This window comes from Trachemys scripta, chromosome 12 (genome assembly GCF_013100865.1).
Source record: "Trachemys scripta elegans isolate TJP31775 chromosome 12, CAS_Tse_1.0, whole genome shotgun sequence".
In the NCBI taxonomy this organism is placed as follows: Eukaryota; Metazoa; Chordata; order Testudines; family Emydidae; genus Trachemys; species Trachemys scripta.
This window is the reverse complement of record NC_048309.1, coordinates 32,483,426-32,498,006: the sequence shown is the minus strand read 5'-3', so window position 1 is coordinate 32,498,006 and position 14,581 is coordinate 32,483,426. Positions and strand designations below refer to the sequence as shown.

Sequence of the window (14,581 nt, the reverse complement as noted above, 5' to 3'; positions counted from 1 at the left end):
TGACTCTTTAAAATGCCTAGTATATAGATACAAGTTGGGACTGTATTTTGTTTGCACATAATGAATGCCATTAGGTTGTTTCAGATGAAGCATTTCAGCCATTTCTGAGAACAAGATTAGGGGAAAATACGTTGTTTTGCCCATATTAAACATTCTTATCACCATTTCATTGATCAGCTCCAGTGCCTTCAGGCTTCAGAGCAGAGATTTGAAATTTGGCAAGGGGGAAATGTCACATTTGGCCAGGCATGGGCCTTTTGTAATCCCTGTGAAAATCTGACCAAATTTGGCCAAATTATAAGTGTGTGAAAAATCTCAGTTCACACATATTCAGAAGAGGTTTACTTGTGGCACCTTAGAGACTAAAATTTATTTGAGCATAAGTTTTCATGGGCTACAGCCCACTTCTTCAGATGCATAGAATGGAACATATATTGAGGAGATATATATATATACACACATACAGAGAGCATGAAAAGGTGGGAGTTGTCTTACCAACTCTGAGAGGCCAATTAAGTAAGAGGGGGGAAAAAAAAAACTTTTGAAGTGATAATCAAGATAGCCCAGTACAGACAGTTTGATAAGAAGTGTGAGAGTACTTACATGGGGAGATAGATTCAATGTTTGTAATGGCTCAGCCATTCCCAGTCTCTATTTAAGCCTAAATTGATTGTATCTAATTTGCATATCAATTCAAGCTCAGCAGTTTCTCGTTGGAGTCTGTTTTTGAAGCTTTTCTGTTGCAAAATTGCCACCCGCAGGTCTGTCATTGAATGACCAGACAGGTTAAAGTGTTCTCCCACTGGTTTTTGAATGTTATGATTCCTGATATCAGATTTGTGTCCATTAATTATTTTGCTTAGAGACTGTCCGGTTTGGCCAATGTACATGACAGAGGGGCACTGCTGGCACATGATGGCATATATCACATTGGTAGATGTGCAGGTGAACACCTTCAGCCCCCAACTAAAACCTCTCCAGCGCATCATCAAAGATCTACAACCTATCCTGAAAGATGATCCCTCACTCTCACAGATCTTGGGATACAGACCTGTCCTCGCTTACAGATAACCCCCCAACCTAAAGCAAATACTCACCAGCAACCACACATCACTGAACAAAAACACTGACCCAGGAACCTATCCTTGCAACAAAGCCTGATGCCAACTCTGCCCACATATCTATTCAAGTGACATCATCATAGGACCTAATCACATCAGCCATGCCATCAGGGGCTCGTTCACCTGTACATCTACCAATGTGATATATGCCATCATGTGCCAGCAATGTATGTGCATATATATCTCCTCAATATATGTTCCATTCTAGGTGTCTGATGAAGTGGGCTGTAGCCCACGAAAGCTTATGCTCAAATAAATTTGTTAGTCTCTAAGGTGCCACAAGTACTCCTGTTCTTTTTGTGGATACAGACTAACACGACTGCTACTCTGAAACCAGAAGAGGTTTGTTATTCTCTTACGAGTCCACCTGCACCAAGCACACATGCTCCACATCCACTCACATCCTACATGCTAACCAGACTCCACATGCACCATTCCCATAGAGTAACTGAGCATGCTCCATCCTTTGGCCGAGTGAAACTCCCTATAATGGCTTTAAGGAGCCACTGTGGCACCAATCACTGGAACTGAGAGTATGGAGACTGTCTCTCCTATTCTCTCAACACCCTCTGCCTCCCACTAGTGCCCAGGAAGCACGGAGAATGAGGAGCAAGCAGTCTGACCCAATGGAAAGAGATGAAGAGCAGAGGGTGGGGGGAACAGAAGTAGACTGGAATCGATAGGAGCAGAGGGAAACAGGGCAGAGGGACAAAAGACTGACTAGGAGGACAGAGGCATAATCACTAACTCATACTTCCACCCAGAATCTGAAAATGAACCCAGGATTTCTGAATCTCACACTTCCTCTCCTGTCTGTGAAACCACTGGCAAAATGTGCGCTTCTTCCCCCTCTAGTGGCTGGTCTACAAGAGGATAACAGCCTACTACTGTTGTTAGTGCTATGGAGTGTTGTGAAGGCTGCTAAGTTGTTAATGCTGCTAGTGCTGCTGTTCTTGGAGCTCCAGTGTTAGCTGCACCAGCAGAGAGTGCAGCTTGCTGAGCCAGCAGACCTCGATGTTATTCATAAAGAAAGACCAGAGGCTCGGTTTGGTGGTGAAGGCGCTTGGCCAGGTTTATTGTCAACAAAGCATGGTACTATTGCCTGATAGGAGCTACAGGTACACTAACACATGCATGCCCACGACAACGGTACTGGTTCAATCAATACACCAGGATTCCATCCCCTAGACCAGCACAAAGATATCCCTCCTATGACTTCTCCTTTTATACACTGATACAAACAAGTTATGTATCACACTCCAGATAATGTTATTTACTACCCTTATCCTCGTACCTACTAGTTTGAACAAAAACACCTTTATCCATTATCATGTCATCCCCTCCTCATCTTTATGAGGGGTTGGTGTTGTGACACTGCACCCCATATTCTTCAAAATTGTATGATTATATGATTATTACATAATTATGATGCATCTGATACCAGATATGTCTTGTGAGGTGTCATTGGAAAAGTTTGATTTGCTGAATATGATTATCCTATTTGTATGCATGTATCATTTTTGTATCTGAAGTTCTGAATATTGACTATGTATCTGCATTTCAGAAGTGGTTACACCTGGGTAACACCCACTAGGCAAAAGGCTTCCAGTCTATACAGCTGGTTGGGAAGGGCCTATTCAGGGTAATGGGCCTTAGGAGAAGCTTATCCCCCACGTGGAGAGCCTTCCTGAGACCACTCCAGACGGCCTATGGGTAACAGCTGCTATGACTCAGCAGGGCATGCCTAGGGCATGTGACCAGACCATATGACACTGAACTCCATTTTGGTACCTGTATTTTTTTCCAGAAGCTGGCCTGGGAACTGAGTTGGAACAAAGGGGTCCCACCATATGGAAAAGCTACATAAGGTGAAGTGTGACATCATCTCGTGGCCTCACTCCCCACACAAAAGGAACTCCTGGAAACACCAGAGGAACAAAAACTGAACTGGAGGAAGTGCTGGTCCAAGGCTAAAGGGATTTCTAGCCTGTGTATGGAAACTTGGTGGACTGTTTGTATTGTCAGTCAGGGTGAGAAACTGCTAATTCAAATCCCATCCATCTAGTATGATAGGCTTAGTTTGCATTTTTGTTTATTTGCTAGGTAATCTGCTTTGATCTGTTTGCTATCACTTATCACTTGCTATCATTTATCACTTATCTTTCTGTAGTTAATAAACGTATTTTATGCTTTATCTAAACCAGTGTGCCTGTAAGTGAAGTGTCTGGGGAAAAATCTCAGCTCAGTTAACAAAGGCATTGTGCATATTCCTCTCCACATCGAGGGAGGGATGAACTGGGTAATAAATTCATACTGGGTGGGTTTTTAACCAGGACAGAATGGTACAGCTCTGGGGTCCTAGGCTGTGGAGCTGGGGGTACTTTGGCTGTAGCCTCTCCATTGAGGTTCATGCAGTGGCCGGCCAGAGCCTGCATGTAACTGCAGCTGGATGTGTCCTTGCCTGTGTGAATGCTAGTGGGAGTGCAGGACTGGGAGCGGTCTACAGCTTGTCACAGCAGCACAGTATGAGAGGGAGCCGAAGCTGGTGAGTCAAGAGGCTCTGCGGTACTCCAGTTCCAGGTGGCACCCCAGGGTGCAGGGAAACCCATCACAGATGTGTTCTTGTACCATCTCTTAGGAATATGTTTGAGAGATCTATGTATTTACTTGAGATCTGTGTATTGTTGTACAATCCTCTGGTCAGGAATGTGCTTACTTGGTTAGCGGACACCTAGTGTGTTACTATTCTGCCAAGGCCAGGCCTACTCTGTTCACAGCCTTTGGTTCACACAGCTAGTTATGCCTAGGGCTCCAGCAAGATCTGCAACTACCTCTAGCAATTATCTCAAGTGGCATAAGTCTGTGGTGTGTATCTAAAGGCCACACCCTGCTGTCTAATATAGGAGTTAATATGGTTCCAACTTCTGTATTTCAGGGTGGGTGTAAATCTACTAAATACAAAACTACATTCAAATATAGTTAAGGTTGCAAAGTAAAGCACTCAAAAGTCAGAAAATGCCAGAATTTAGACTGCCTGGGCAACCTTACTTTACCCCCCCCCGGTGCAGATGCATTTTGATACACTCCGCCATTACAAGGTGTCACACTATTTTTTCCCACAGGATCCCAGCTTCATTCAGTACACAGGATGGACATTACTTAGGGAATGAATCAAGATAATGCCCTCCCTCCTCTCACAGGAGTGTTGTGAAAATAAGTTCTTTAATATTTGTGAAGCACCCAGAGCATAGCAATGACCAGCACAGAGGGTTTGAGGAGCATGCAGTAAATAAGATCTAGAGCCCCACACTGACCAATGAATAGCAAGAGAAATATTGAATAGCTGCTCATTCAGTGAGCACTGTCCACCCTTCTTTAGAGAGATGCTTGGCTTGTTAAGAGCTAAAATTAGTCTCTAGGAATTGTTATGCTGATTTTGTCTTTATGATGGATTGCATTTTTAAAACAACTGCGAAGAGCACCTGGAGATTAGGGATTGTTACTTCTCTCTTTTTTGGCTGCACTTAAAAACCTAAATAAATATATACAAATATTCCAGGGCTTCCAGACTCCCAAGCTAGCTGGCTCCCTGGGCTGCCAACCTGGCTACTAGCAGTGGTAAAACTGACAAAAATGTCAATTTCACTTAGCTGCTGTTGGGGTCCCAGGGAGCAGATTTAACCCATGTGTTGGTGTTTCTGAAAACAAAACTATTTGGGATTGCTCAGTTGCAATTTTCCCCATTAACCAGAAATTCCATGTTTTGGTGAGCTCTAAATGCTCTGAGTCTGCTGCTGGCATAAGTTACATGGCTCTGAGTGCCTATGTGAAGGGGGATGCTTACCACCTGTGCTGCCTAATGGTTGGATAGGGGTGTGGCAGGTTGTCTTCCTCCTGGACATCCCACTTTCTTACTGACACTCCTCAGTGGTCTGTCCTTCCAGTGACTCTGTCCAGGTCATGTTTTCAAGTCTGTCCTTCTTAGGGTATGTATAGAGGAAGAGCCTTCAGGATTAAGCAGGGGACTCAAAGCTCCCCCGCACTTGGGTCAAGATCTCACAGTCTGCACCCTTTTATCTTCAGGGTTTTCTCCCCCAAATAGGGTCCCTGCATCAGGGACAGGCCACTGTAGTTTTCCTCCTTTCAGGGTTGATAGCGGAGCCCAGGCCTACCCTCTCCACTAGGCTCTGATCCAGGGCCCAACAGTAGGCAGCTAAGTCCTGCACGCTAGGGTGCTATGCAGCTGCCTCCCAGATCACTTCCTACCAGTCCCCTCTTTCCACAGGGTAAACTAAAGAACTAAAACAAAGTCTCTAACCTCCAGAGGGTGACAGGTGCCTTCTCAATAGGCTTGGTCAGATTACTATAGCCAAGTCCCAGGAGCTCAGAGTGTAGGTCAGCTCATCTCCACTATCTACCCACCAGTGAGCCACTCTGCTTCCCTTTTTAAGATTCTCCTCCAGCCTATTCAGGCTTTGTAGGTGCCAGAGGCGCCGACTTCACCAGTTCCTGGAGGGTGCTCGACCCCTTCTCCGCCCCAGGCTTTACCCCACCCCTTCCTGCCCTCTCTGCCCCAGCCCCTCCTGCACGCTGCTGAACAGCTGATCATGACAGGTGGAAGGCACTGACATGGAGGGGAAGGAGCTGATCCTCAGGGCTGCCGGTGGGTGCTGAGTTTTCTGTGGGTGGAGTCAGCGCCTATGGAAGGTGCCATGGAACGGGGCCTCCTGGGCCCAGAGCAGTTATTCAACCCTTCTTTTCCAGTGTGGGGTTTATGCATCCCATCACAACCCCCCAAAGATTAATCCATCTAGGTATTTCATATTTAAGAGTGCCTTAAATCCAAAATTTCTGCACTAGAATAATGGTATCCCCTTACTTTAGGTTTTCTGGGGGAAAAAACCCAAACTTTAATGAACATTCCACTATTTTTTGCCTAATATACTTACATGCCCCCATTATCATAGTACTTGAACCCTTCACACTCTTTAATGTATTGACTCTCACAACACCCCTGTAAGGTAGGAAAGTTCTATCGTTCCCAGTTTACAGATGGGAAACTGAGGCACACAGCCTACATGACTTGCCCAAGGTCAAAAGAAATTGTGCACAGCAGAAACTTGAACTGGGGCCTCAAGTTGCAGGTAAATGCCCCAAGCACTGGACCATCCTTCCTCTAAATTAGCAATTTTATTTGGATTTCTCCTCCTTTTGCTGCTTTTTAATTTTGCTCTGCTAGTGAATGGCAGCTTCATCAGTTTCTTTGAAACTTATTTCTGACAGGACCACTCTTTCACCAGTTTCTCCAATCTCCAAGTTTTCATCAGTGATAGTTTTGCACATATATCATGTCTGTTTGAGAAACCTGGATCTTCCCCTCTTACCCTGGCTTCTGCTACTGTCTCTTACAGCAGCTTCTCCTCACTCACTCCCCACCTCAAAGCCCACACAATAAGGGATGATCATCCTCTCCTGCTGGTTCATAGCATATCAGGGTTGGAAGGGACCTCAAGAGGTCATCTAGTCCAACCCCCTGCTCAAAGCAGGACCAATTCCCAGCTAAATCATCCCAGCCAGGGCTTTGTCAAGCCGGGCCTTAAAAACCTCCAAGGAAGGAGACTCCACCACCTCCCTAGGTAAAGCATTCCAGTGCTTCACCACCGTCCTAGTGAAATAGTGTTTCCTAATATCCAACCTGGACTTCCCCCACTGCAACTTGAGACCATTGCTCCTTGTTCTGTCATCTGCCACCACTGAGAACAGCCGAGCTCCATCCTCTTTGGAACCCCCCTTCAGGTAGTTGAAGGCTGCTATCAAATCCCCCCTCATTCTTCTCTTCTGGAGACTAAACAATCCCAGTTTCCTTAGCCTCTCCTCATAAGTCCTGTGTTCCAGCCCCCTAATCATTTTTGTTGCCCTCCACTGCACTCTTTCCAATTTTTCCACATCCTTCTTGTAGTGTGGGGCCCAAAACTGGACACAGTATTCCAGATGAAGCCTCACCAATGTCGAATAGAAGGGAATGATCACATCCCTCAATCTGCTGGCAATGCCCCTACTTATACAAGTCCCAAACACTCTGTACTGTCCTTTCTCCTACTTTGAACAGCATTTCATGCAACTCTTCTCTCCTCCATGTAGTCACCTGATTCCTCCTCAGCCACCTTCCTTGCTGATTTTGACTCTTAGCTCTCCTTATTTTCAATTCCTGTATACAGATGTCCCATCTGATCCTTTAGCTTCCTACTTGCTTCTCCTCACCTCATTTGACCTGCAATGCTAAATTAAGTCTCCCACACACCCAAATGGCCACTCACTTGGCCTTATCTTTACCAAGCACTGGTCCCTCTCTGATCTTTCCAACAAGCAACTCACTTCCTCCAACTCGCCTCCTTCACATCACTCTGCCTTCCAATCCATCAATATGCCCAACACCTCAGGCTCCTTATCTACATGCCTTCTTCACTGTCTTCCTTTGATTTATTTATGTCCTCCATACCATGATTTTCTCCATCATCAATTCATTTTCTCATCTCTTTCTCCACAAGATACTTTCCACCAATCCCCAGCCCTGGTTTATTTAACATTCACTTCTTCCATTCTTGCTGTCATATAGCTGAATGTCTCTGGTGAAAATACTGCAGTTTTACAGAATTACTCCACCACACATTTGTTGTCTCCTCTTTCAGTTCTGCCATTTTTCAGGTAAAGCAGCACAACTTTCCACCCTCATTGATTTCACACCTATTCCTGGCCTCTTGCCACCTGTACCTCATTTCTAATCCCACCCCCACCCCCAACACCTTGCAGGATAATTCCATATTTTTCAAAGATGAATAAAATCTGATTATCTTCATGCTCCTTCTTAAACCCAGTCACCACCACTTAAGTGTGTCACTGCTCTCCACCTCTAATTCTTCCACTTGCTCCAGTGACTGTCCTTTGCCACCACTCTCACTTTCTCCCATATCTTTCTCAACTTTCCACACTTCTCAGGTTCCTTCCCCTTACAAGTATGCTCTGGTCAATTCCATCATAAAAAAATACCAACCAACACCATGTTTCAACTTCTATCTCTAGCACCCTGTTTCCCTTCTCCCCTTGCCTCAAATTAATTGATCTTGCTGTCTACTTTGTTATCATTGTTGAAAGTTCCTCTCCTCCAACTCCAGTCTGGCTTCTGCCCTCCATTTCACTAACTCAGCTCTCAGAATCTCTATTGACTTCTAACCAACCAAAGTTCAGAACCTCTACTCCAGCTCCATTTTCCTTGACTTCTGCTCTGCCTTTGACAGCAGTTATCACACCTACATTCTCTATGTCATCCATAACTGTCTTCTCCTGATTCATTCAGTGGATCATCATCCTGTTCTCCCACTCTCCTTGGCCCCTCCCCTTCTCTCTTTATATCCCCTCTCTCTGGGCAATCCTAATCTGCTCCCGTAATTTAAGAACTCTCTCTTACACCAGTCTAACTCTCCAATCTAATACCACATCTCAGTCTGTTTCTCCAATAATTCCTCTTGAATCTCTTGCCATCAGCTAAATATAACATGCCCCCCAAACAGTCTTTCCTTCTAAACCCAGTGCTTTCCCCTCTCTCCATCACAGATAACAGCACCACTACATTTTCAGTTGACCAGGACTGCAACCATGGTAACATTTCACTCCACACACATCCTAGACCTGTACATCCTGGCTATTTCAAAAAGTTGCCATTTCCTCCCACCATAACAATTCCAGGATCTAGCTTTTCTTCTGTCCACAGAACCAGAGCGCTTTCCACAGGCCTTCCTGCCATCTAACCCCTCATCAGCACCACTCTAAAGTCAGGCACTAAGGGCATCAGGCCGGGCCCATGGTTACGAGCTGGCCCCTATCTCCACTTATTCCTTTATTGCTTCAAACTGAAGCTCTTCCTAACCAAGCCCCGCCCTACCCGGTCACCCTTATGGAGGCCTGTCACGTTGCCTCCTGTTCCCGGGCTCCAGACACGAGGCAGCCACCCCCCGCCCCGTTTTTCTGCCTCTCGCACAAGCACTTGCTTCCACGCTGCCCTCTCCCCCCGGGCTGGCCTTTCCCAAGGAGCCCCCCGCCACGCGGCTCATAGAGCTGCTCAGCCGGCGCAGGGAGGGGGATTGGCTGTTCCCAGAGCAGCGCCCCTCAGAGCGCAGTAGCAGGCCAGGATGGGGGCTGCTGGGCAGGGTAGGGGACTGGTACGCGCTTCCACCCCGACACGTGACCCATAGCGATCATGCGCGGAACAGTTCTTACTCCCCGCAGCGCGTGCGAACTAAGGGGGCCAAGTAGGGAGGTGTATGCGCACGCGCAGTTGTGATTTCAGCCCCCACTAGGTTGTGAGAAGCGGAAGTAGTTACCATGTTCCGGAAGCGCTTGAGTGTCATGGCGGCGTTGGTGAGAGCTGTGGTAGGTGAGGGGATGGGTCAGAGTTGGAGCCCGAGCCACGGCCCCAGCGTCTGTGTCCGGCCGGGTTCGGAGCCTCCCTGCAGCGCGGACGGTCTGGCTCAGGAGCCGCCGACAAATGCACCGGGGGGGGCCTGCGGTCTCCGCGGGTGACAGGGCCCTGGGAGTGGTGGCCCCCGGCTCTGTTCCCCGGGGGGCGGGTTTGGCGGGGCATGTCTGGTAACTTCCCAGCGGTGTTGTAGTCGATCCGGGGCCTTGGTCCCGCGCTGTGTCCCGTTGTCGGCGGTGATGTGTGTGGTGCGTGCGGCTCGGTGAGGGGAGCTGGGCTGGGAGCACAGGGTTGCAGTATCTGCGGTATCCCAGCCCGGCACTTTCGTGCTCTCCAGTAGCACAATGATTCGTCTTTCGAAAAGATTCCGAATTAGAAATTTAGTTTGGATTCCTTTGTTCCATATGGTGGTTTTTCAACAGCCATTCAAATATCTCTTTTCCCCACACCTCCCGAATACTGATCAGTTTACACTTTACATGTTTCCTTCTTGATCTTTATTCGTGAACAGGAGCATCAAACAGGTTCCACATCAGAGGCTTTGAATCCTTCTTTCCTTCTTTACCCGTTCTTTGTAGAAGCTTCTGATTTTTATTTCAGGATCTTTTCACTTGTTGGAAGCTGTACGTCAGGACACTTACTTCAAGAATTACTGTTTGCAGTCCTCTGTGATCTGCTGAGCTAACTTCCTGAATGTTAAACTTTTTATTCATTCAGTATTTGCTAGTCATTGTTGCAGTTTGCCCAGTTAGCATTGGAGATAAAAAATTGATCTTCTAACACTTTAGTATATAGAGACGGCACATCTCTTTCATCTTAACTTGCATGTCCTTTCGGTAACAGTGAAAGTGCATGCTTGAGTCTCTGCTCTTCTTATTAATCATATTTATTGTGGGTAGCACCTAGGGACCAACTAAGAATTGTACATTACCTAGCACAATGGTGCACAAGCACAAAAGTAGTAGAAGTCAGAAAATACTGGAGGTGAAATGTTGGCTGCATGTCTGGTATGAAGTTTAAAGGCTTTGGTTATGTTGGAGCTTTGGGATACGTTCCAGTGGGAGAGGTAGTTGTATGAGCAGGATAGCCTGCATCTCACTGGGATGAGGGGAGTGCTAATGTTCTCAGTTGGAGACTATCTGGATCAGCCAGGAGGCTGTTAAACTACCAATGCAAGGGGAGGGTGGTAAGGAGGCAAGTATTGTATAAACTGGAATTTGGAACGTAAGAAACAAATTGGATCAACGTGAAAGAAGATTTTTTTCAATGGCTTATATACCTTTGCTGGGAGTCTGAGTAACAAACATTGGAAATTTCTCATTGATTAGAAGAAATTTGATAGGCATTACTGAAATTTGCATGGTTGGAAAGTTGTCACTTGTTATATCCTGCCCAGGAAGGTCAGAGCAGGTGAAAGAAGTAGGGTTGGAACTCTACATTAAAGACATCATTATCTGTTTTACAATTATAGGTAACTCACAACCACAGGAACTTTGATCCATTTCATGTGCTAACTAACAAAGTGCAGGAAGGAGTGCTGGTGAGGAGTCTGTTGCAGACCACCAAATCAAAAAGGGACATGATGGAAAGAAAAATTGTGTTATGAGGGACTTCAGTTTGAGAGACAAATACTGGAGGTCTCATGCAGCCAGTAGTAAATCAAAATTAGGGTTTCTGAAAACTTATAGATGGTAATTTTTTAATGCAACAGGTATTGCACCCCAACACAAAATAACTATTTTATTCTCATGATAAGCAAAGATGAATATAGATTCTAAAGCCAGAAGGGAACATTGTGATCATCTAGTCTTACCTTCTGTATAACACACACAACTTCCCTAAAATAATTCCTGGAGCAGATCTTTTAGAAAAACATCCAATCTTGATTTAAAGATTGTCATTGATGGCGAATCCATTTCAACCCTTGGTAAATTGTTCCAATGGTTAATTACTGTCCTTATTAAAAATTTACACCTTATTTCCAATCTGAATTTGTCTAGCTTAAATTTATATCCATTGGATCCTGTCTGACCTTTCTCTGCTAGATTAAAGAGCCCATTATTAAATATTTGTTCCCTATGTAGATACTTATAGACTGTAATCAAGTTACCTCTTAACCTTTTAAAATATGTTAGGATCAAAAGAAACTCAAAAGCACTGGTATAGGCCCATTACTAGCTAGAGATGGTAAAATTGTTAATGACGTAGAAAAGGCAGGAGTGATCAACAGATAATTCTGTCCTGTATTTGGTAAGAAGCAGGATGATGTACTCTGATCATGAGAGGACGATTAACTACTTTCCAATCCATTAGTAACTAAGGAGGATGTTAGACAACTTAGAATAATAGGACTGGAAGGGACCTCGAGAGGTCATCTAGTCCAGTCCCCTGTACTCATGACAGGACTAAGTATTATCTAGACAATCTCTGACAGGTGTTTGTCTAACCTGCTCTTAAAAATCTCCAATGATGGAGATTCCACAACCTCCCTAGGCAATTTATTCCAGTGCTTAACCACCCTGACAGTTAGGAAGTTTTTCTTAATGTCCAACTTAAACCCCTCTTGCTGCAACTTCAGCCCAGTGCTTATTGTCCTATCCTCAGAAGTTAAGAAGAGCAATTCTTCTCCCTCCTCCTTGTAACAACCTTTTATGTACTTGAAAACTGTTATGATGTTCCCTCTCTTTTCCAGTCTGAAAAAATTGGGTTTGTTTAATCTTCCTCATAGGTCATGTTTTCTAGACCTTTAATCATTTTTGTTGCTCTTCGCTGGACTTTCTCCAATTTGTCCACATCTTTCCTGAAATGTGGCGTCCAGAACTGGACACAATATTTCAGCTGAGACCTAATCAGCGTGGAGTAGAGCAGAAGAATTACTTCTTGTGTCTTGCTTACAACACTCCTGCTAATACATCCCAGAATGATGTTCGCTTTTTTTTTTTGCAACAGTGTTACACTGTTGACTCTCATTTAGCTTGTGGTCCACTATGACCCCCAGATCCCTTTCTGCAGTACTCCTTCCTAGGCAGTCATTTCCCACGTTGTATGTGTGCAACCGATTGTTTATAAGTGTACTCTGTATGCCATTATCTAAATCATTGATGAGGATATTGAACAGAACCAGACCTAGAACTGATCCCTGCGGGACCCCACTTGTTATGCCCTTCCAGCATGATAAAATCACTGATAATTACTCTCTGGGAATGGTTTTCCAACCAGTTTTGCACCCACCCTAGTTTGTTTATGAGAAGGTCATGTGAGACAGTTTCAAAAGCTTTACTCAAGTCAAGATATACTACATCTACCGCTTCCCCTGCCATCCACAAGGATAACAAGTTATCAGGTTGGTTTGACACGATTTGTTCTTGACAAATCCACGCTGACTGTTACTTGTACATATACTAATGATAAACATTTTAAAATCAGTAGCCCCAAGAATTCTAACAGAGTTGGCTGAGGACATCTCTGGCTAAGTGATGTTCATTTTTAAGAAATCTTGGAATGCTAAGGAAATTCTAGAGGTCTGTAAATGTGCTTATTTCATGCCAATATTCAAAAAAGGCAAGCGGCATGATCCAGATAACTATTGGCGAGTTAGCAAAATAATGGAAAACCTCATGCAGGATACAATCAATAGAGTAAAGTATGGGAATATAATTAGTGCCAGTCAACATGGTTTTGTGGCAAATAGATCGTTTAACAAGATCTCATTCTTTGAGATTACAAGTTTGACAATACAGGTAACTGGGTAGTTGTAATATACTTATACTTTTGTAAGGTGTTAGACTTATAAAGCACATTTTGATTAAAAAAAAATAACTATACAGTATAATTAGCGCACGCATTAAATGGATTAAGAACTGACTGATAGATCTCAAGAAATAGGTGTCAATGGGGAATCATCATCGAATAGGCATGCTTTTAGTGGGTTCTGCAGGGATCAGTATGAGGTCCAGTACTATTCAGCACTTTCATCAGTGATCTGGAAATAAATATAAAATCACTTCTGATAGAATTTGTGGATATGAGAGATTGATGGAGTGGTAAATAATGATGAGTACATGGAAATTTCACCGAGTTACCTGGGTCATTTGATAAGCTGTGCCTACTTAAACAAAATATTTTAAGGCAGCCAAATACAAAGTTATACATCTAGGAAGGAAGGTTGTAGGCCATACGTATAGAATAGGGGACTGTATCAATCTGTTTTGCTTCTGAAAAAGAAGGTGAAGAGGTGACCTGATTAGTGTATAAGTACCTTCATGGAGAGAGAATATTCTGTCCCAAAGGGCTCTTTAATCTGTCAGATAAAAGCATAAGAAAAAAACAATGACTTTGCTTTGCAGGTTAATAGTAAGTGCACCCAGACCCTGAGTCCCTTTAAAGCATTCCCTTGTAGTGTCTAATTCCTTATCCACTGAACACTCACAGAAATACCAGGTCTGCTGTCCCCAAAGGAATAATACACAGACCAACTTGTAAGATTTAGCTCAGGACCAGCACGTTACTTAACATCACAGCAGCACTGATAAACTTATTATTGTTTTCACTTTAAATATGAAGTGAGATTCAGGAGATAGTGAGTAAGGATATTGGAAACATGGTTATGTATAAAACAAACAAGTTAACCTCTTGTCTAAAGAAGTTTCTCACCCAAAATCATCTTTAGCGTTCTCAATCAAGGTTGGCCGACATCCCATTTTCATGAATGTAAATGCATTGCCCATTTACTTCCTTGGTGCTTTGCCTCCTATGTATACCCCCAAGGTTCATTGTCTGTACTCAGAGACAGGCTAACAACCCATGGCTTGTTTTTCCTGTTTGCTGCTTCCCTGTTGACTTGTTTCTTTGTTAACATTTGACTTTGTATGTAAATAGACATCCAGTGTGTTAGTTTACAATGTTTAATTTACATCCCGAGAGAGAGAGACAAGAGGAAAACTTTTTCACCTCTGCTAGTGACCAACACCTTGATATAGACTTTACA

The 14,581-nt window shown here is 44.2% G+C and overlaps 1 protein-coding gene across 4 annotated transcripts in view; it reads left to right on the top strand.

Annotated features, from left to right (window-relative positions):
• The first annotated feature begins 9,402 nt into the window (after positions 1-9,402).
• Positions 9,403-14,581, top strand: part of LOC117885675 (ubiquinol-cytochrome-c reductase complex assembly factor 1) — an 89,604-nt gene continuing 84,425 nt past the window's right edge. For 2 of the 4 annotated variants that reach the window (XM_034787036.1, XM_034787038.1), the window contains exon 1: positions 9,403-9,548. In XM_034787036.1, the coding sequence (XP_034642927.1) occupies positions 9,501-9,548 (48 nt within the window). In that variant the 5' untranslated portion in view covers positions 9,403-9,500. Of the gene's footprint in view, positions 9,549-12,862; positions 12,938-14,581 lie in introns of those variants that run through there. The other 2 variants (XM_034787035.1, XM_034787037.1) reach the window with 2 other exon arrangements.